Source organism: Sturnira hondurensis, unplaced genomic scaffold (assembly GCF_014824575.4).
Source record: "Sturnira hondurensis isolate 20B ecotype Veracruz unplaced genomic scaffold, ASM1482457v3 Scaffold0011291, whole genome shotgun sequence".
In the NCBI taxonomy this organism is placed as follows: Eukaryota; Metazoa; Chordata; class Mammalia; order Chiroptera; family Phyllostomidae; genus Sturnira; species Sturnira hondurensis.
This window is the reverse complement of record NW_028083922.1, coordinates 2097709-2119549: the sequence shown is the minus strand read 5'-3', so window position 1 is coordinate 2119549 and position 21841 is coordinate 2097709. Positions and strand designations below refer to the sequence as shown.

At 43.9% G+C, this 21841-nt stretch overlaps 1 protein-coding gene and 1 non-coding gene across 3 annotated transcripts; one reads left to right on the top strand and one right to left on the bottom strand.

The window, feature by feature from the left end:
* The first annotated feature begins 247 nt into the window (after positions 1-247).
* Positions 248-8460, top strand: PRDM13 (PR/SET domain 13). 2 transcript variants are annotated; one of them, XM_037059710.1, is made up of 4 exons: positions 248-580; positions 2042-2173; positions 2469-2589; positions 5982-8460. In XM_037059710.1, the coding sequence occupies exons 1-4, from the start codon at positions 437-439 to the stop codon at positions 7697-7699; spliced, it is 2115 nt and encodes a 704-aa protein (XP_036915605.1). In that variant the 5' UTR covers positions 248-436; the 3' UTR covers positions 7700-8460. The 2 variants fall into 2 exon arrangements, with proteins under 2 accessions (XP_036915605.1, XP_036915606.1); XM_037059711.1 differs by lacking the exon at positions 2042-2173.
* A 1149-nt stretch (positions 8461-9609) lies between these two features.
* LOC118996391 (U6 spliceosomal RNA) lies at positions 9610-9716 on the bottom strand. Its single transcript, XR_005068477.1, has one exon. It is a non-coding gene; the product is annotated as a U6 spliceosomal RNA (small nuclear RNA).
* Between the last annotated feature and the right edge of the window lie 12125 nt (positions 9717-21841).

Here is a 21841-nt window from a genome sequence, read left to right as displayed (position 1 = left end):
CTGTCTCGAGGACAATACCCCATGCTGAGGATTAATGGTCCCGCCGGACCTTTGATTCAGCAGCGCCTTTTCTTCGCCCTTGACAAATTGGATTTTTAGGAATGGGAAGGTCGCCTGGACCATTGTGCGCCAGCCATTCAGAGGCCTCGATTATGCAGGGGGCTGAGGGAACCACTCCATGTGACCCTCTCGGGTGGGACTCTGCAGCTGCTTCGCAGCACAACTCTCTCACCAAACTCCGCGCCCTTGCGCTGGCGGTGCCAAAAGGCGCCCGCCCGGATAGAAAAGGCGCACTGCATGCCCGGCCGCGTCACTCCGCGGGCGGAGGACGCACGTCGGGGCACTGCTCCCTGGCTCGCGCGCGACTAGAGCTCTGTCGCTCGCGCCCTGCGGAGGACCCCGCGCGTCCAGGCGCCTGCCCGGCATCGCGGCAGCAATGAATGGAGCCTCCCGCGCTCCGGCCACCAGCGTGAGTGCCGATTGCTGCATCCCGGCAGGCCTGCGTCTCGGGCCGGTGCCCGGAACCTTCAGGCTGGGCAAGTACCTGTCAGACCGCAGGGAACCCGGGCCCAAGAAAAAGGTATTAGCCATTCCGACCTTCGACCCTGGTCGTTCGCCTTCCTTTTACCTGGCCCAAGAAAGGGTTAGATAGGGTAGATAAGAGGGGTGTGATTGAGTCTTTCGTTACCTGCCAACTGTGCCAGGTGGAAGGGGACTCTGATTATCTCCCACAAGTCGCATTAATTGAGAACTGAACGTAGACCGGGCTGAGGAAAGAGGACGTAGCTGAGAGAGGACATCACCCTCTCAGTTGGGGTGCACGGGGCTCTTTGCGGGCCGTGACCACTCGGAACTCGCGGTTTCCCCGCAGCTCTGGGGTCTCAGCAGAGGCGCGCCTGTCCCTGGTCTCTGCAAAGGCTGTTTTCCACTGTGTTAGAACGGTCAAGCCATTGAGGACTTTTCTTATTTTCTTTTTTCAATATGCTAATTTGAGGCGTAAATTACCTTAACATAATTTAATCTCACCTCCGAAATAAATAACCTTTGGGAAACTCTCAGTTCCTAGAACCTTCCCAGATTCCTCTTTCCGCGGATGTCTGCTTGTGGGTTTGGGGTAAATGACTAATGGATGGGACAGGTAGTGGCTTTGACGTGGGCTCCGTGGGCGAGGATCCGGCTCCTGCAGCAGGGCTCTGAGTGCCTAGGGTCGCATCCGGGGGATGTCGGAGGCTAGCCCGCCAGGTCTGACTACCCAAACAGCATCGTGATACCAGACCAGAGAGGGGTTTTCAAGGTCCCCGCCCGCCCTCAAGCGCCCCAACTTGCATAGTTCGGCGAACAGCCACATGGAAATGAAGGTGGTGTGGGGGTGTAGGATGGGAAAGGACCCTCGTTTTAGCTTGCCGTTGCCTAGAGCTTTCTTGGAATAAATTGTTCAGGTGTTCAGCCAGGGGTATCCGCATCTGGCTGCTCACGCAGTCGTCATCTCTTCTGCGGTTTAAAGCCGGGTTTGCCGCGCAATACTCCTTTAAATGCGCTTTAATTGCTTTTAAATGGTCAGCTTGCCGCCGCTTTGTTCAAGCATTTTCACTGTTGGGGTCTTCAGCACCTCCATGCGGTGTAGGGAGATTGGGGGTGGGGGACAAGAGAAGGGTTGGGAGACACTTTAGGTTCTGACTTCGAAACGTCACTACCTTGGTAATTGTGCTGCTCTCAGATCCGCAAGAGGGAGAACTGCAATGAGGGTAGGGGTTGTGTCGGTACAAGGTGCCTCCAGATGAAGGGGGGTGGGAGATGCTCTCACCCCTCCTGTTGCCAAGGTGGGGCGAGGTGGGGTACTGCTATGTTAGACAGCCTCCCCTCTTCCTTTCCCTCCCAAGCAAGGGTTTCAAGTGACTACCCTGCTCCCAGCAGCCCACAGCGGTCTGGTCAAAGCGAACGAAACCATTCTCCTGAGTTGGTCGGGTGTGGGGTAAACCTTCCCTCTGGGTTGTGGGTCTGGCTGTGGCGCAGGAAAGAACGACCACTGCTTGTGTTGCAGGTGCGCATGGTGAGAGGGGAGCTTGTGGACGAGTCGGGGGGCTCCCCTCTGGAGTGGATAGGGTTAATCCGGGCAGCCAGGAACCCCCAGGAACAGACTCTGGAAGCTATTGCAGACTTACCCGGAGGACAGGTACTATGGGTTTCCCGCTGCCAATTCCATCTACCTGACCTTCACTGAGGTGACCACCAGTACTAAAAGCAAAGCTCTTTAGTTCCAACTCTCACTTAAACGTTCCAGTAACCCTATAATGTACATGTTATTATTTCCCCTGCTTGGAGAATGAGGGAAGTGAGGTTCAGGGTAGTCCAATAGCTTTTTCAAGGTCACACAGCATCAGAGCAGGGATTCGAAACTTTCCCTCTTAGTTTTTTTTGATCAATTACCCAGGGAATGACAGCAAGCTGTCCTGTTTCTTGCGTCCCAGATCTTCTACCGAGCACTGCGAGATGTCCAGCCGGGGGAAGAGCTGACCGTGTGGTATTCCAACTCCTTGGCTCAGTGGTTTGACATCCCCACAATCGCAACTCCGACGCACGACGAGAAAGGTATCCCCACTCAGAGGGCCTCTGGGCCACAGCGGGTGGGCAAGGCTGAAGCTCACCTCTAGTCTTTCAGGACCCCAGACTTAAAAAGCCTTTCTCCTGCTCCGTGTAAAATCGAATTCACTGTTCCCATCTGTGTAGGCAGAGAAGCCACGTCACCACTACCTCCTTAAAGTCAATAGTAAGTGAGAAACAGCAACAATAATAATCAGGCTGTCCATGGCAGGAGAAAATGCTCTTTATGAACTTCGTGGGGGGGTCATCCTTTCCTATTGCATATCCAATTAAGAATCAATTAAGAAGTCTTGACTTATTAGAGTAATCACATCATGAGCTCCGGGAAGCATAACAAACTTGGAATGCTCTCAGAAGGTGGAGGGGCATCTCTTCTGCGGTGGTTGGAAGGGGAGTAATGTACTCCTACAGCTTTTTAGAAGCATTACGGTACTTACAGCGGGTCAGTTGGCAGGTACTGAGCCCCTTCCATTTAAATGGTATTTATGCACTTCCCCTTCCCTACTTAAATTGAGTTTGGGATGTATCCCAGTTTCTTCTCAGATTTATTTGATCCCTTCCACAGCCAAGAGCGGATTTATGCAAATTAAGGTGCAGTAACTAAAGAGAAAAACATTTTCAAAACCTTCCCCAAACACTAAAGAACAGTTCCTGTGGAAAAAAAGCTGGGAAATGCTAAAGTAGTTAAGATCTTGGGGGCATTTAATACCTCCATGACTTTTTTCCTTGCCAATTGCTTGTCTATCTGTAATTTCTCCTAAAGATAGTTAATATTTAAAGTCAACATTATCAGTGCTGCGAAATATTTTAGCATGCTTTCCTCTTTGAGTTGCCTGCTCAATCTCATCACTTTACAAATAGGGTTAAAGAAAGCAATACAAATATGGGAATTAAGAAACCCTTCATGAACAAGGCAGAATAAGTTTATTTAGAACAATGAATCACTTCAAAGTACCACAGTCTTTTGTAAATTAATTTTATTGACGTTGTGGGTAGATTTTTATGTACAGTATTTATAAAAAGTATCCTAAAGTAATTTGTTACTTGCATCACATTATATCAAATACTTTTGTCAATTTCTTCTAGTAAAAGAGAAACATGCCAAAATCCCCATAGTGGAGAACGATTTTCAGGGCTACTGGCCTTTAAGGGGCCAATCATCCCTGCACAAGACACTCTACCTTAGGCACTCTCAAACAGTACAAAGGCAACTTGTTTGAGTGGTAGCCCTCGTGTTTTCATTTCAGTCAACTGAACTTAAAACATCATATGGTAACAGATGTCAAAATTGACACCATTTTTCTTTTGGGGAATGTATGGGTTATTTTGACCCCTGACTTCCCCACCTTTGAGATGCTTGAAATCTTGACAACCTTAGGGTTACTTGAAGGAAAGGAGGTGAGGTCACTTATGAAGTGTGTTTGATATGCTTTGGGCATTGGTTGGATTTCAGTCCAGAGAACATCAGTTGGTTCGGATAAACTGAAAAAGAAACACTGACACTGAAAACACACATTTGCTTAAACCTTAAAATGAAGAAGAAATAAGTAGGGATGACTGCTATTCTTCCAATATTCACTAATATCAGTGGATTTCAATTCCAGAGTAAGACTGAAGAAAATACTGACCCTTTCTTTGTTTTAGGAACAAAGCTTACCTGGCTTTGCATTGAGCTGAGTCATTTCTGGAGCAGCCTCTGAAAGCTTCCTTTTAAAAAAGTGGTGACGAGAAGGGGTTCTGAACTTAGGAGAAGGGAGGTTATTATTTAAAATATTAAATCAGTATACTCACCAAGAGAATCCAGGCCTCTTCTCTCGTTTTTTCAAGATTTATTTTACTTGAATGTTCAATACAAGGTAACAGAACTATTGAAATAATTTTATCCAAGTCTTCTATAAACAATTAGGATAGGACCTAATAGGCAGAACCTTCCCCTCCTTTTTTTATGTCTGCTCCCCTGTGGCTTCAGCTGGAATAAACTACTTCTTACTTGAACTTTCCCTTTAGTTATCTGGGGGCTACTCCTCGCTTTCTGCAAAGCTAGAAGTAAAATATGCAAAGGGAGAAAGATCTGCGATTTTTCCGCACTGTTGCTCTGTAGTAATGGTTAGAAGTTTGAGCTGCTTGTGTGCAAGAAGGGAAATTTTAGCTTTTCCATTAAATTTAATGAGACTGACATTTACATTGGATACTTCACTATGGCTCAACTAATGTACTTTTTAACAGAAATCCTTCCCTTCGCTATTATCAATAAACCACAACATTTAAAAAAAACAATTGCAAATCTTTGTTCTCTGTACACATGTAATACAGCCTTTTTGAGTGAATATTAACTTCCACCATGTGAATCTGTCTCACACGTTTCTCTTGATTGTGACAAATGAAAAACAACTAATGTTAATAATATTACACACAAAAAAAATTTTGACACCCACAACACTTATACAGATCCTGGTAGATAATTGTGCACTTATTACAATTGATTATCTGTGTCTACATCACTTAAATATATTCACGTAATAAAAATAAACTATATATCCTTTCCAAAGACTTTATTAAGGTTGGGTTTGTGCAGCTATCTAGGAGTTAATAAAAAACTAACAATGTAATGGAATATCATTCTTTATTTTTTAGAATATCAGAAAACAAAGCTTTTATTTTTCTCCCATCAAATTAAATAGGATTAAAGAGGAAATAAAGATACAAATAATTTTGAAGAGTAGCAAATCATAGTCCCTATGTGGTCCTTCAGTTGGTCACGCTCCAGGAGAACCTCAGGCAAAGTGTTCAAGTCTGGGAGGGGGTGGGAAGGGTGGATAGTGGACATAAAAGACATTGTTCTATGAAAAGGAATGATTACATATGGCCCATACATACAGGATATTGTCTCGCCTGGTAATGAGGAGCTCATGACCATTAGATTGGCCTTTGTTCGGTTTATCCAAACTCCTTGACATACGCCAGCCACTTATTCTGCAAACGCCAACAGATGGGCCCAGGCCCAGCACAGGCTCAACACTTGATTTAAAGCAACAGCTGCTCTCTGCTCTGTCTCTTCCCCGGCCAGCCTGCCGGGGCTCTGCTCTCCCGGTAAAACTCTGCTCCGAAGGCCCGAAGGTCCGGAGGAAGTCTACGTCGGAAAGGCCAGATCACCCCTCTTAGCTTCTAAGTAATCCCAGACGATCAAGTTGATCATTTGGGGACTTCTCGGGGTTCTCGCTATAGTGAGGCTGCTGAACTCAGTTATTCGCGGGAACCAAGAACACTGCTTCTTCCCATACCGCTGGTCAAAACCTGGGTTTTGCCTTAGTGGCGCTGACGCTTTGTTTCTTGCATGTTCACCTTTCACGGGGTCGCTTTTCTACTCTTTTCTCGCTCAGGGGAGGAACGCTACATTTGCTGGTACTGCTGGAGGACGTTTAGATACCCCAACAGCCTTAAGGCTCACCTACGTTTCCACTGCGTGCTCAGCAGCGGCGCGGGGCGCGCCTTCCAGCACCAAGAGCACGGGTCTCGTCAAGGTGCTGCCGCTGCCGCGGATGGCCTTGGCCTCTCTCCAAAACCCCAGGTGCCGGACTTCGCCGCGGCCACCCCGGCGGGCACTCTTCGGCCCCACCTGCAGGCCCCACTGCCTGTCCAGGCCTTCGGAACTAGGGAGATCATCAAACGCGAGGCCTCCTCTGCGCCCTCGGCCACCTCGCCGCCCCTCTCCAAGTGGGGGCTGTCCAAGAAGAGCAAGGAGCATCTTGACCGCACCCTGGACGTGAGCGGGGCTGCCCGGGGGAACGGCCACTTTCTGGGCATCGTAGGTGGCTCCCCAGCTGGGGGAGGCGGCCTGACCTTATATCCGGGTGTGCGCTCCGCTTTCAAGCCCGCGGGTTTGGCGAGGACATCGGCGACAGCGCATGGCGACGCCTACCGGGAGGAGGGCAGTGGCAAACCGGGGACCGGCCTACTGGGCGGGGGTCGGGCGGGAGGGCGCCCCGGAAGCAGGGAGAACGGGGCGGCGGGCGGCGCGGGCCAACACCAGCACCACCACGCTCACCACCACCACCACCACCACCACCCGAAGTGTCTGCTCGCGGGGAATCCGCCTCTGCCTCCTCCCCCTGGTTTGCCCTGCTCTGGGGCGCTGCGCGGCCTCCCTCTCCTCCCTGGGCCCCCGGAAGAGGCCTCTGCCTTCAAGCACGTGGAACGCGCCCCGCCCGCCGCTGCCACACCCGCTGGAGCGCGTTTCGCGCAGCTGCCTCCCGCGACTGGCCTGCACCTCGAGCGATGCGCGCTGCCGGGCCTCGACGCGAGTGGGCTCAAGGCCTACCCGGGTAGCGAGTGCGGCCACCTGCCTGCCGTCATGCCGGCCTTTACTGTCTACAACGGGGAGCTATTCTATGGCTCAACGGCCGCCGCCGCTTATTACCCGCTCAAACTGCACTTCGGTGGGCTGCTCAAATATCCAGAGTCCATCTCCTACTTCAGCGGGCCCGCGTCGGCGGCGCCGGCGGCCACTCTGAGCCCGGTGGAGCTAGGCTCCCTGACTAGCATCGACCGGGAGATTGCCATGCACACGCAGCAGCTCTCCGAGATGGCGGCTGGGAAAGGCCGCGGTCGCCTGGACGCAGGGGCGCTGCCACCCACCGTCGTGGCTTCGGGTGGCGCGGGAAGTGGCGGCAGCGCGGGCAAGCCCAAGACCGGCCACCTGTGCCTCTACTGCGGCAAGCTGTACTCACGCAAGTACGGGCTCAAGATCCACATGCGGACGCACACGGGCTACAAGCCGCTCAAGTGCAAAGTGTGCCTGCGGCCCTTTGGCGACCCCAGCAATCTCAACAAGCACATTCGGCTGCACGCAGAGGGCAACACGCCCTACCGCTGCGAGTACTGCGGCAAGGTGTTGGTGCGGCGCCGAGACCTGGAGCGCCATGTTAAGTCCCGCCACCCAGGCCAGAACCTGCTCGCCAAGGCGGGCAACGGTCCAGAGCCTGACTACCCCCGGGAGTCCGGGGAGCCCAAGAGCGACAACGACAGCGACGTGGACGTCTGTTTCATGGACGACCAGAGCGGTCCTGAAGCCGCGGGTTGCGGCGAGGGTGTCTCCTAACCATTCTTCCGGGGAAGGGGTGTGTGTGGGGCGCGCGGACAGAGAAGTGGGGGTTCTGTACTGGAAGCAGAGGAGCTCTTGGTGGTGAGAAGAAGGACCCTGTTGACAAAGTCGTTTTTATTTTGGTGGGGCGCCAGACTTTCCAATAGTGAAAGGTGCCAGGTCCGATGCTGAAACGCAGAGCGAGGGTTAAGAGGTGGCTTAAGGAAACCTGGCGTCCCGGGGAGCCTGGGGGCCTGCGTCCCGGCGCGCTCAAGGACGCAGCGGATAGGCTTCCCCACAAACGCCCAGGCCAACTGCTCTCGAGGTTTAGGATCACATTAATATGAACGTCACCGGTGCCCTGGAGGGCGCCCACTTTAACTGCCACATATTTTAAAATTGTTCTTTTCTGTGGAGGAAATTGTGCCTTTTGAAACGGTGTTTTGTGGGTGTATTTTACATTAGCATTTCACTGCGTAGGCAAAACAGTAGTCACAATTGGGTAGATGTGGCATCCACACACTTGTCTCCATTTCGTCTGTTCGGTCAAAGACTGCTCCTTGACGCACTGAATATACAGTGGTAGCAGGTGTGCACATTGGTCAAGTTGCAATTATTTATAAGAGAATAATGACAAATGTAAAATATCTAAAGCATGAATTTAAGAACACGCAATATATAATTTTAAAGAAAATGTCCTATTTGGTAGAATACAAGTGTGATGTATGTTTTATAAATAATGATGTACAGTGGATTCAGTGTTTTGGTCTTGGTTCCCATTTGTGCAATCTTTAATAAAAATAAAGATACAAATGAGACTTGTTCACTTAATGATTTAAACAGATTCTTTACAGAAATAGTTTAGTATGGAAACAATGTTAGAGGAGATGCCATAAATCATAGGACACTTGAATAATTTGTTTTTTCATAAAATACATGTTAAGTAGTGTTGTAATAAGAAAATATATCATTTTCAATATGTGGGTTTCATGGGCTCCTAGATAGCAGGCAGGAAAATTGTTTTCTGAAACCATTGTTAATCATACTAAGTGTCTTCATGTTTCTGGAAATAAGCTAATGACCTTTGAGAAAAAACACACATACATTTCTTGTCAAAAAGAATTAGGGAACTGTAGAATTACTATTTCTTGTTGTGTGCCAAAAAACCAAGGAAACTTGCTCAGTGCCTTTTGTGATGCACACACTTTTTAACATTCATACAACAAATACTAAATGAGGATCTATTTTTATTGGAGGTGCTGATCTATTTACATAGTTCTTTTTTCTCCTTCTTGGAAGAACAACCTCATGCTGTGGTATGGGACCTATTTTACAGAAGAAAATAAATACACTCTTCAAGGTCACTGGGAGGCCCATAGTTAGAACAGCGATGTTAGAAGCAGCAACTTTATCCAAGGGTATTAAAATTAATGCTAGCTAATGGAGGATATAATTTTGTGGGTTAAAATTGGAAAGTATTCTTTCCCCATTCTTCCCTGTTCCTGCACCACCCCCATCCGTCCACACACACTCTGGGGAGGATTACTCTGCAGTTATACAGAAAACGGAGTATTAATCATTTCCTCAGCTAAGGACAGGTACTGCAAGAGTCCAGGCTGCAGTGCCCTTCCCAGAAGATGGTGGGGAGATTCTAATAAGTCACTGAAGGTACTGGATATGCTTCTGATGGTTTAGTCTGTTAAATGCCCTGTATTTTTGGATTTTTGTTCAGCCTGGCCTCCAGGGGCCCCGGGGCTCCTCACTAACTGCTTAGTATCATGGTCCTGCCATTTGAGGCAACTATTGCTTAAAACCACATCTACTCTTATAGACTGAAAAACTTTTCTGAAATCAGATAGTGTAAACCACAAGGAAAGTAGGAAGGGCTGTCCAGATTTGAAGTGTAAAAAAAAATTAAAATATTTTATTTTATGTTTTAATGCTTCATGAGTTTGCATGTCATCCTTGTGCAGGGGCCATGCCAGCTTCCTCTGTATTGTTCCAATTTTAGTATACGTGCTGCCGAAGTGAGCACAGTGAACGTTTTTATCAGCTTTAAAAGTCACGTTTTTTTCTCCCATTTCCTAGCTCAGTACTAAGTCCTCTAACTCTTGTTGTTGTGTGAAAAAAAGCTCAAAAGAAATCAGTTAAAAATAGTTTGGTAAAAGAAAATACGCTTAAAATTGATAAAAACTTTGTAAAACAGACAAAAACAACAGCCCCCAGTCTTCTGTTTTCCCCTTTGTAAATTAATACCTGTATCATATAAAAAATGAAAATTGAACACAGATCTAAAAGGCTCTTAATTGCAGTTCATTTGTGATTCTCCACAGGTTGCATAATACAACCTGTGTACATGTCCATGGATGCGCGCACCCTTACACCTAATTAATACAATCATTTATTTCAATGGCAAAGTCAAATCAGTGCTATACAACCAGCAACAATATCACTCATTTCAAATAGCTCAGTTGAATTATTATGTTTCTCAGATTATTTCTTTCAATCTCCTATCTTCTCTCCCCCACTCTCACTCCCAACCCTCAATCCTTCTCACCCTGATGACCACAACTAACTCTGAGGGTTGTGCTAAAGCCACTGGAAGTTTCTGAGATTTTAACTGAATATTTTGTGCCTAAGAGTTGTTTTTAAAAGAGGATTCATGCCTGTTAGAAGTGAAAGACTCTAGATTGTTTGGGCCTAGTTAATTCGGATATTAAAATGCTTTGCTAACCTAAATAAACCAGATAGAGGTGAGTTACAGGCTTGCCTCCATTCTCACCCGTTTGACATCTCAGGCTAATCTCTTTCTTGCTTCAACTTCCTAACCTGTAAAGCAGCGTGAAATAAACAACAGGGTATTTGTAAAGATTGTATTAATGCAGGTGAACTGCTTAGACTCAAGCATGATGAAGATATAGTTCTCAAAGCTGTGGGAGTAGACTGCAGGAGGAGGAAGGGGAGAAAGGCGAGAAGGAAGGAAGAGAAGGGGAGAGAAAGAGAGCAGAGATTGAAAGAAACCCAGAGATAATCTTTATAAAATGAAGAGGGAGGAGGAGAGAGAGAGAAGAAGGAGGGAGGGAAGGGAAAGGCGAGGAAGAGAAGAGAAGAAAAGAGAAATGGAAGGAAGAGAAGAGAAATGGAGGGAAGAGAAGTGAATTTGTGCACAGGAGCTGGGAGTGTGAGTGTGTGTGTATAGGGGGTGGTCTCTCTGGCTTTTCTCCTCCCTCTTTAAACCACTCAGAGCTTGCAGTTAACTCATCATCTGGTAGGGTCCAGCCTTTTTTTCCCCTTCATTATTTAAACAAACTTTTTATTATAATCCATTATAATCTTATGGACCTGCAAGTCAAACACTATATGGCCTCTGTCAATCACTGAAGCTCTTTATGCTTGCATAACTATATTAAAATAACTTTAGCAACTCTGAGATTTCATCTTGAAGACATCAAGGGACCAGATGAGGGCTGCCGCCCTTTTATGTAAGCATTAGCATCTTCTTCCAAGGGCACTGGGTAGATCCTTCCTTCTTGGTTCACTTTTAGTCCCTGATAAACTCAACTTCCATTAAATAAAACTCTTTCACACTTTTGCTAAAGAGACACTTTTCCAGACCCCCCTGTTTTGAGCACAAACACGGATTCGAATGGTTCACAGAGGTTAAATGCATAGGAAGAATACTCTTTGTCCATTTTCACTAATTTCTGAAATGCTCAGCTGTGAGAACTCAGCAGGAGAATGTAGCAAAGGTACACCTCCTCTCCTAAGCCTGACAGAGAGGAGCAGATGGCAAGTGCTGCAATTCCTCAAGGTTCTACTCTGGGGAAAGTTTATTTACTGTCTAGACTCTAAGGCAAGGAGGTGAGTGGAGGTGGAGCTCCAGGTTAGAACTGCGGCTCAGGTCAGTTCAGGAACATTGGTGGTGCTGATGCTGGGGTTCCAGACCACAGTGGGTGGTGATTAGCCGAGTTTCTTTAGTCCCCGCGATCTAATCGGCTCATCGTTCGCATCCAGGGTTGCAAGTGATAGCGAGCTGGCCGAGCACGAAGGTCTGGACCGGCGCTGCCTCCTACCCAGAGGCGGCGGCGCGGCTTGGGTAGATGCTACAGTGTCAGCCAGCGCGTGTAGCGCTGTTGTGGCTCACAGCTTTGCTCTAGCTGGCAACAAGGGTTTTCGGGTTCCGGGTTGGGGCAGAGATTTGGGAGCCTCCCAGCGTCTAGGTGTACAGTCAGGAGACCCAGAAAGGTGGGAGACCGGGAGCCACTCCCCGCCCCCTCAACCCCCACGGCGGCGGCGCGCCCAGCTAGTCCTTGTTTAAATGCCTCTGCGGGGCTCTGCCGAGGAGCTGCGGCACCAGTGCAGAGCGCCCTCACCATCTGCTGTTTCCCCAAAGGGAAGCGGGCAGAGGCTCTGGCGCCATCGAGGGGTCAGACTTGACCCTTGGCCACCCAGGTGTGAGTTGTGAAGGGGAGTGCTCAACAGACGGCGGGGGCCACCGAATTTAGTTCCAGAAGGAGCGTGGCGCTCCCTCTGGGGTGTGTGACCTTCCTACAAAAGATGAAAGGAGCGCTTCTGTCATCTGCGACTGTAGTTTAATTCAAATTAGGTGTAACTGGTTGGGGATAGACAACTTGTTAATGCCTTTGGCTTGCAAACTATCCGCATTCCCTTCAAAACGGGACCGAGTTGGGTGGACTGCATATATGGGTGTGAACCCTTTGAAGACACTGATTTTATTTCAAGTACAATTTGTTTTAATTGTTTAAATTTAAGCTTTTAGGTAAGTAGATAAAAACTAAAGTGTAAGTTATTAAAGAACATAAAAGTGATAGTATAAAGACAGATTTTTGGTAATCACAAACAGATTAACAGGACCGTTTTCATGTAGAGTGAGGAAACTTAATTAAAAATATATTAGATATCCAAATGTCATGAGTATTCACTACTTTTCTCCTATCCACACATTCTTTTGCATAATTCAGTATTATGGGAAATGGCTGCAAACACACATTTCCTATTTTTAATGTTGGCGGTACAGTAATGTTCTCAGAAGCTACTTTAAGTAGAGAATATTTTAAATTACAATGTTCCATGACAAGTTGCATTTGAACGGGAGACACTCAATTCCAGTGATTTGTGCAGAAGGCCATAGGTGGAAGTGTCGAATGTGACAGGAGATACAGTGAAGAGAGAGGCAATGGCAGATGGCTTTGCATAAGAACAGAGTGAAGGTCAAAGACAGCTTTTAATCTTTTTTTAAAATCCCTGACCACGGGCAGCAAGATAAGCTTTTATACTTGACACTGAGCTGTTGATTTTTGAACTATCACCTTACGGTAAATGGAGACATGACCAGGTCAGGTTTAAGCTCACTTGAGTGCATTGAACTCAATGTAGCAGAATACATCTGTGAGGAATAAAATGCTTTCAGGTACGCTAAAAGTCAATTCAATGAGAAATGAATCAATGTAGGATGCCGCATTGTATAAGCCTATTTGTAATTTCCAGAAAGCTGGAGAAAGAAATGCCTTAGCAATCGAGATTTAGAGAAAAGATAATACATTAAGATTATGTATATCTATATACACACACAAATATGTGTATATACATATAGACATGTTTGTATATGTATACACACACATACACACACACACACACACTGTCTGAATTATTTAAAACTAACATGCTAATATGTGATCTCAGAGTAATGACCTTGCTATTTATAGGTGTTTGTACATATGTTGTGCACTTACGTTGTTTTGAAAATCAATTTGTTTATTATTGCCTTAAATTGGTAGTTTTAGACTTCATAATACTCATATTGGCCAATATTCTCCTCATAAAGTGAGAATAAATAGCTTTGCCTTGAGGTTTTCTTGGCAGCACTCATTTCATTAAATCTCCATTATCTGTTTAATCTGTATAGCAACCTATTTCATAGGTAAAGGAAATTAGGTTTATGTTGCACAAACAGCTAGAAACATCCCCAAGATTTATTCCTAGCCCTGTTCACTTCACAGCCTCACTCTCAAAATGCTGCTATATATGTCCTCTTTATTTCTTTAAAAATATTTTATTTATTTTTTAGAGAAAGGGGGAGATAGGGAGAGAAACATTGATGTGTGAGGGACACCCACAACTGGGGGTCCAGCCTAAAACGCAGACATGTGCCCTGACCAGGAATGGAACCCAGCAACCTTTTGGTTCTCAGGCTGGCATTCAACCCACTGAGCCATACCAGCCACGGCTATATGTCCTCTTTAAAACACTTTCATCTAATGTTAGAAGTGTTCAGAAATTTAATTTGCATCTTTTATAACTAGATCCAGTGACTGTTTTAAAGGATAAAGATAAGGTGAGCTGAAAGACCAATGGGTTCCAAGGCTTTTTCAGTTGAACTAGACTTAAATTAATGATCATTTTGGCTTGTTATACACTTGAAATTATTTGAATTCTGGTAAATCCCTATAATGCTAAATTGTTCAGTTCAGATAGCATGTCTTGGTCTTAATAAACACAGAGATGTGTGTGTAAGAGTGAGTATACAGTGACTCACCTAATGATCCTAGAAAGAAAAGTATGATAGCATTAGTCTGTTGAGAATTTCAAGACTAACTATGCCCTGACATCGAATCCCCAAATTTCCAAATTAGGACCTAAAAAATTTCCCAGTCTTCAGTAATTTTCAAACTTTTTTCCACATCTAGCTGGCTGGATTCCTGGGAATCTTGGCCAGGCAAGGTACAGGGGTGGGGCTGGGTTGACCTAAAGCTGCTTTACTGGTTGTAGAGCTGAGGGTGATCAGAAAGAGAGGAATACAGAAACAAAATCAAAACAGAATGCCAGGCACATTATCATGTGGAAAGAGTCAGGATGAGGCAGAATTGCCTCTCCCAGTATGTACCAGGCAGCAGAATGAAATCAAACTAGAACAAGAAAGTTGGGATAGAACGAAAGGAGGTAGAGATATCTTGAACAGCTAGAGCCTGGCATTTTTCAGAAAAGTTAATTTTGCTTTTTAAGTAGGTAATACAATAACATGTTCAAAGATAACTATATAAAAAGTTTATACTTAGGAGTATTAATTCAATCTCATTTCTATACACTCCAGTCCAGCCAGAGGTAATTATTAGAGATAGATTTATTATTATGCTCACTGGCATGAGTTTGTTCCAAGACTTGTACCTAATTTTGCCTTCCTTTTCTTAAATGGTCCTCTCATATTCTGTGAGTGTCAGAACCTACAAAATCTGAATCTTTACTTTGTAACCACTTGTTTTATCCTGTGTCTCTTTTTGTAAGGATAAACACCCAATAATGGATATATATATATATATATATATATACTGAGGCCTTTTTCAGAACAGTCCAAAGAGAGCTTCCTTATTTTTATTTTCTTGTACTGTTGCATAGTATGTTCTGCTGTGTAGACATTCATGGATTGTTTAACCAATTTTTCTATTGGTGGATATTTGTGTTGTTTTCTCTAAAGAATTTTTCGGTGAATAACTTGTGCAAAGTGATTTTGTAGGTGCAATGCAGATATTTTCAAAAGTGTCATTGTTCTGATTGTAGTGGGAAGGTGGTTAGTGAAAACTTTGAACTGGCCATTACAGTGTCAGAACCAGACCAACCTCTAGGAGATGGAAAATTGACTCTTTCTCTCTGTGGCTGGAAATTTCAGAGTCAAGTCCTTAGTTCTTGAACATATTCTGCAATAAAGAGACAAAAATGGAACCTCCATTCCATTCTTTTTGTTCTTTTGGGAATTTGGTGAAGAATCTGTGGGAGACCTTAGCTATAGAACTGTCCTTTTCTAGGCCAGGCAACATGGAAATCCTAATGTTAGCCTAACATGGAAAATGTGTGTTTGTGTGTGTAGGCATTTGAACTTCTAAAGTTCTCTCCTATCAACACCACCATCAAATCTTGATTTTCTTATGATGTGTTAGAAGTACCTACCTAAACCCATCTTTGGGATTATGATTCAGGCCTGTAACTGGACGAGTGGAGTGTGGGCCTATGGTAAAGAGCAGGCACAGAGAACAACCCACACCAGCCGTAGAGTGGGGAGCACTCCAATGAGGAAACAAACGAATGCAAATGAGATGCACTTGGCCATGGAACAAAGATGAAAATGACATTCACTTGTAAATGAGTTTTCTGTGTTTGATGTAAACAGAATGACACGTATTTTGTAGGATGACCTCTATGACCTTAGGAGAATTGTTGAATTCATTACGTGGGGCTGCACATGTTTCTGACATTTTGTCATTATTACTATATCTCATGATCTAACAGTCTGTAGGTTTTTAACTGATTTAGAAACATTTCCATGATTTTCTGCCCTAGAGATGGTCTGAGAGTTGAGATGCCCCACTGAAAGATTAAATGCCCTGGAATAAAACTTGAATTTGGCACCTTGTGCTCAGATAAAGAAACAGCTGATCAGATAGAACTCAGGATCACTAGGAAGGAGATCAACTCCTCAGCTTTGCCTTTCATTTCTAGCCACCATCCCCAGCCTGGTGCTCAAACATTGAGATTTGCTCAAACATATTTGCTCAAACATTGAGATTTCTGAGCCTTATTCATCTTTCAACCCTCATTTAAAATTTCCCCTCTTCTCAGTAGCCTTCTCTGAGTGTCCCAGTCTAAGCTTTAAAAAATATCCCTGGCATAATACTTTAGATAGAGGTATACAACAAGTATTCCAGAATTAACCGATTAAGCACTCTTTGAGTTCCCCATTCCTCTGAACTCTGTGATGAAACACCAAGAGCCTGCCACTGTAGTGGCTGGAAACACATGTTGGTTAAGATTGCCTCAAGCTACTCACAGCCCAGTGGAAGATGCAAACAGAGGACCAAAATTGATAACACAGTGTGCTAGGAATAGTGATGGAGATAAGTACAGAAGAAGGGCACCTCCTTAGTCAGAGAGAGAAGAGAGTGAGGGTGGGGAAGGAGTTAAATAGAAAAAGACTTCCCAGAGGAGGTGACACTTGCACTGAGTCTTAAAAAATAGGTAGGAATCACCTGGTTCTAGGGTAAAGAGAGATAAAAGGACATTTCCAAGAGGCAGGATAGCACGAATGAAGAGACTGAGTGGAGAAGCAGCGTGGATATGTGTGAGAAATTCCAGGCAGTGCAGTGTTGCTGGGGCAGAGGCAGAGTGTTGCTGGGCTGGGGGCAGCGATACCTCAGGCAGAAGGTATTGCTGAAGGATGAGGGTCCATCTCTGAGGAAGTGTGCTGCAGTGGTTAAGAGGGCTTTGGCATCAGGCAGAGCTAGGTTTGCATCCTGGCTCTGCATTTTCCTAGCTATGGGAACTTGGTCAAATGGCTTAACCTCTATACGTCTCAGTCGCCTTATCAGCAAAATGGAAACAATAGCATTGTATTTAAAGGGTTCTTGTGGGTGTTAATTTAAGTAATATTTGCTAAGTGCTTAGCACAAACATGCAGAGCATCTTGGCTAGCTGTTTTTGAGAGACTGGAGAGCTATGTAGGGGCCATAGGAGGGGGGCCTCTGCAGGGTGTAAGTGGCATTGCTAGGCAGTCTGCCTGGCCAGAAGACTGTGTTTTTGAGGCGGGGAGATAAGTTAGGAGGCAGTTGCATTTGACATTTCAGTTGAAAGATGATGAGGGACAGTAATAATAGGGATGGAGAGGGGAGGATAGAATTAAATATCTGTGAAGTAACTTTGATAGGATTTTGTAACTGAGAGTAAGGAGTCAAGTGAGTTAATGATGGGATATTACAAAGTGTTAAGTAGTATCACACTGTGTTGATGGGCTATTGCAAATGCACTTTCGGTCAAGATGTTCTTAGAGGTGTTCTCTTTCATTGAGAAATGCAGCCTAAAAAGGAAAAAAAAACCTGATGCATTTGAATATATTCATAATGAAAACTGTTATTCTTTCCCCCAAACAAAACTCAGGTAAACTAAAAGATAACAATCATATGACAGAAAGTAAGAGCAATATACAAATAACTTATTAAAATCTAGGAAAAGCTTTGTGATTTCAGTAATTAAATGGCAAATAATAAGAATTAATTAATCTGCTGGTAAACAAAGATGTGCAAACATGTTCTTTCTCATGGAAATAGAAGATATGTACATTAAAATATTCTTTTTTAATTTTTAATTTTTATTGTTGTTCAAATACAATGGTTATCTCCATTTTCCTGCCACTACTTTCCCCTTCCCCACCCACCCTCACTNATAATGAAAACTGTTATTCTTTCCCCCCAAAAAAACTCAGGTAAACTAAAAGATAACAATCATATGACAGAAAGTAAGAGCAATATACAAATAACTTATTAAAATCTAGGAAAAGCTTTGTGATTTCAGTAATTAAATGGCAAATAATAAGAATTAATTAATCTGCTGGTAAACAAAGACGTGCAAACATGTTCTTTCTCATGGAAATAGAAGATATGTACATTAAAATATTCTTTTTTAATTTTTAATTTTTATTGTTGTTCAAATACAATGGTTGTCTCCATTTTCCTGCCACTACTTTCCCCTTCCCCACCCACCCTCACCTCCCACCCTCAATCCTTCCCTTCTTTGGCTTTGTCCATGGGTCCTTTATACATGTTCCCTGACAACCCTTCCCCTTCTTTTTCCTGTCATCCCCCTCCCCACTTCCCTCTGATTACTACCAGTTTGTTCTTTATTTCAGTGTCTCTGGTTATAGTTTGCTCTAAGAATCCTGAAACACCAACCCAAAAGAACCTATGCACACCAATGTTCATAGCAGCACAATTTATAATAGCCAAGTGCTGGAAGCAACCTAAGTGCCCACCAGTAAATGAGTAGGTTCAAAAACTATGGTACAATTACATGATGGAATACTACACAGCAGAAAGAAAGAAGGAGCTCCTACCCTCTGCGACAGCATGGATGGAACTGGAGAGCATTATGCCAATTGAAATAAGCCAGGCAGTGAAAGACAAATACCATATGATTTCACCAATAAGTGGAACCTAATCAACAAAACAAACAAGCAAGCAAAATATAACCAGAGGGGAAAATACATTAAAATACTCTTAAATATAAAAATTAGATAAACATTTAGAAAAATGCTAGTAATGTTTTGAAATTGATATATCTGTGCCCAGATGTCATATTTCTGAGGATTTATTCTAGAGAAACAATTTAGAAATTTAACAAAAGCATAAAGCTATAAGCACATTGCTTTTCATTGCAGCATTATATCCTATAGCAAAAAGAAAAGGAGAAAAAGCAACTTAAATATCAAAATTATTACTTAGGGAGCATCAATATTATGGTATATTATAAAGTGCTATAAAGTATATTATAAGGTAGAGTTTATTATAAAAGGAGGTATATTATAAAGTATTATTAAGATAAACAGTAGAAAACACTTTATGAAAATATTAAATGAGAAAACCTGAACAAAAATAATTATCCATTATGACTGCAGTTTCTTAAGAATATGTGTTTGCTTAGATAAAGATTGGAAAGTCATGCAAAACATGGAAGTAGTTGTGTGGGACTGATGCATATTCTCATTTACAACACATTGTTTTTTAAAATTTTTAATTAAGCAAGTCAATTCCAACATTATTTAGCAATTGTTAACATTTTGCTATTTTCATGATGAAGTATTTTAAAGTACATTATAGTTATCATGACATGTTACCCCTTAATAGTTTAAAATCAAGAATATTTTTCTCCACAACCATAGTATCATAATTATATCACACAAAGTTAACAATTCCTTAATATCTAGTACCCACCCCACATTTATATTTTTCCCAATTTACACAGTCTTTTCAAAAATGAAACAATTAGATAAATCTGCCCGGTCCAGTGTGATTGTTCACTGCTGGGCGGAGAGTGACTGGTGCGGTGGCTGGGAACGTTCCCAGGCTGGCCTTCGAGTGATGGGCCATCAGCCCTCTGGGCCTCTTGCATGGAGCCCTAGGAGGAGGAGGACAGCTGGCCCAGAGATGGTTGGCTCCATCTGCAAGTGGCGCTGCCTCTTTTCTCCTGCCCTCTGCTCCTGAGAGCTGGGGGTACAGGCTCTTAGACCCTTGGAGTCAGCTGGCAAGGAGGAGTGGGAAACCAGCCAGCAGGTCTGTGCTCTGGGTGAGGGACTTTGGCTCATTGTCTTTGTCAAGCCAGCTGTGGAAGGTCTCGAGATTTCACACAACCCTCCCTACTCTATTCGGTGCTGCCAGCTCCTGAACACCTGACAGAGTTGCCAATTCCCCTTCTCTATGGTTTGTGCAAAGAACTGTCTCTTCCTTTGGTTAGCTGGATCTTCTCAATTAAATCAGGCCTTAAAAAATTGATGGTGAGGGATATGACTTCCTTATAAAGTTATCAAGGCTGTCCTGCAACTTCGGTAGATACCAGACCAAATCACTGAAGAACAGTTACTATGGAAGTTTTCTAAAACTCTTTCCACAGTAGAGAGAATGGTAAAGATGAGCCTCCTGATGTTTTACCAATCTTATGTCATTTGCTTTTACTTAAGTATTTCAAGTTTCAAGCATTGTAGCAATTCTCATCTTACTACTTTACACCTGAAAGAATGGAGAGTTATTCTCTAACAGCCTCTAATGCCCAGTCCATTTTGAAATTTCTCCAGTTGTCTTAAAAACACCTTTTGAGCCCTGGCTGGTATAGCTCAGCGGATTGAGCGTGGGCCTGCGAACTAAGAGATGGCGGTTTGATTCCCAGTCAGGGCACATGCCTGGGTTGCAGGCCAGTTCACAGTGGGGGACACATGAGAGGCAACCATACACTGATATCTCTTTCTCTCTCTCCTTTCCTTCCCCTCTAAAGATAAATGAATGAAATTTAAAAAATTAAAAAAACCCTTTGACAGTTAAATTTGTTTGAATTGGAATCTAAACAAGGTCCATCTAGTGCTTTGATATGTATTTCTAAAGTGGTTCACATTTTATAGTGGTTCACATTTATAGTGGTTCTCCTCCCTTCACCCTCTCCACCCTTCATTACTTTTGTTTGTTGAAGAAAATAGGTCACTTATTCTTTATAATTTCCCACATTCTGAATCTGCCTTTTGCCTGATTGTGTTCCCATTGTGTTGTTTAACACATTTCCTCTAACCCTCTGCTGTTTTCTGAAAACTAGTAATCATATCTACAGGGTTGATTAAATTGGGGTTCGGTGTTTTCACTTGAGAGGGGGGACAAGAATACTCCATAGGTGATGCTGTGTATTTCTTATTGTGTCACATCAGGAGGCATTTAAGGTGTGCATGTCCCACTTTCAGTTATGTTAAGGTTGATTATTGGATTCAGGTATAGCCATTATCTTGCCAAGTCGTGTTTTTTTGGCAGCTATTGATGAAACTTGCTTAGCTCTATTCTTTCATTAGGTGTGTAAAATGGTGGTTTTCAAATTCTTCTATTCCTCTGCATTTGTTAGTTCTTTTGTTACCTTTTAAACACTAGGTCTCTGTAGCTGGTTGCCTTAGCTAGTCCACTTACACTTTCCCTAGGAGTGAGCTGTGGCTAAATTCTTGGCACTGCTGTGACTTGGCTGCTCTGATTCTGATGCTGCTTTGAGAAATAGCCTGGAACCAGGATTTCAGAGGGAGATTTGTCCCTCCTTAGCTGTAAACTTTTGAGGTAATGACAATTATAAACAGTGTCAGCTTTATGCATAGTTTTGATATTTGTGTGGTATGATTTGAGGGGAGCTGAAATGTCAGCCTGATGAGAATATTTTCCTCCTTTCCTACTATAGTGTTTGACACCCCAACAGTGGTATTCTCCCTTAAGGGCCTTGTGCAGACTCGAGACTTGTTACCAGGCTGAGACATGATGTTATCTGGATGTAAAAATGAGAGGAACCAGGACCAACCAGCCAATTAATGAACATATTAGCAGGAATTTGTTTATATTATTGTTATCTGCTTCTCACCTATTGTCTTCATTCTTCGGTCTGGAACAGGTAGCTGGGAATGGAACACGGGATTATTAGCTTGGATGGGGAAAGGAGATTTCCATGGGTCCAGGTGATATGCATACCCGGGGCTTGATTCAGGTTTTTCTGTGGGGATTTCTAAGAATTAAGGCTGTTGAGTGGGTAGAAGGCAGAGGAAGAAAAATATTGAAACTGGTGAGGAAACAAATTAGTGTTTTGCACTTT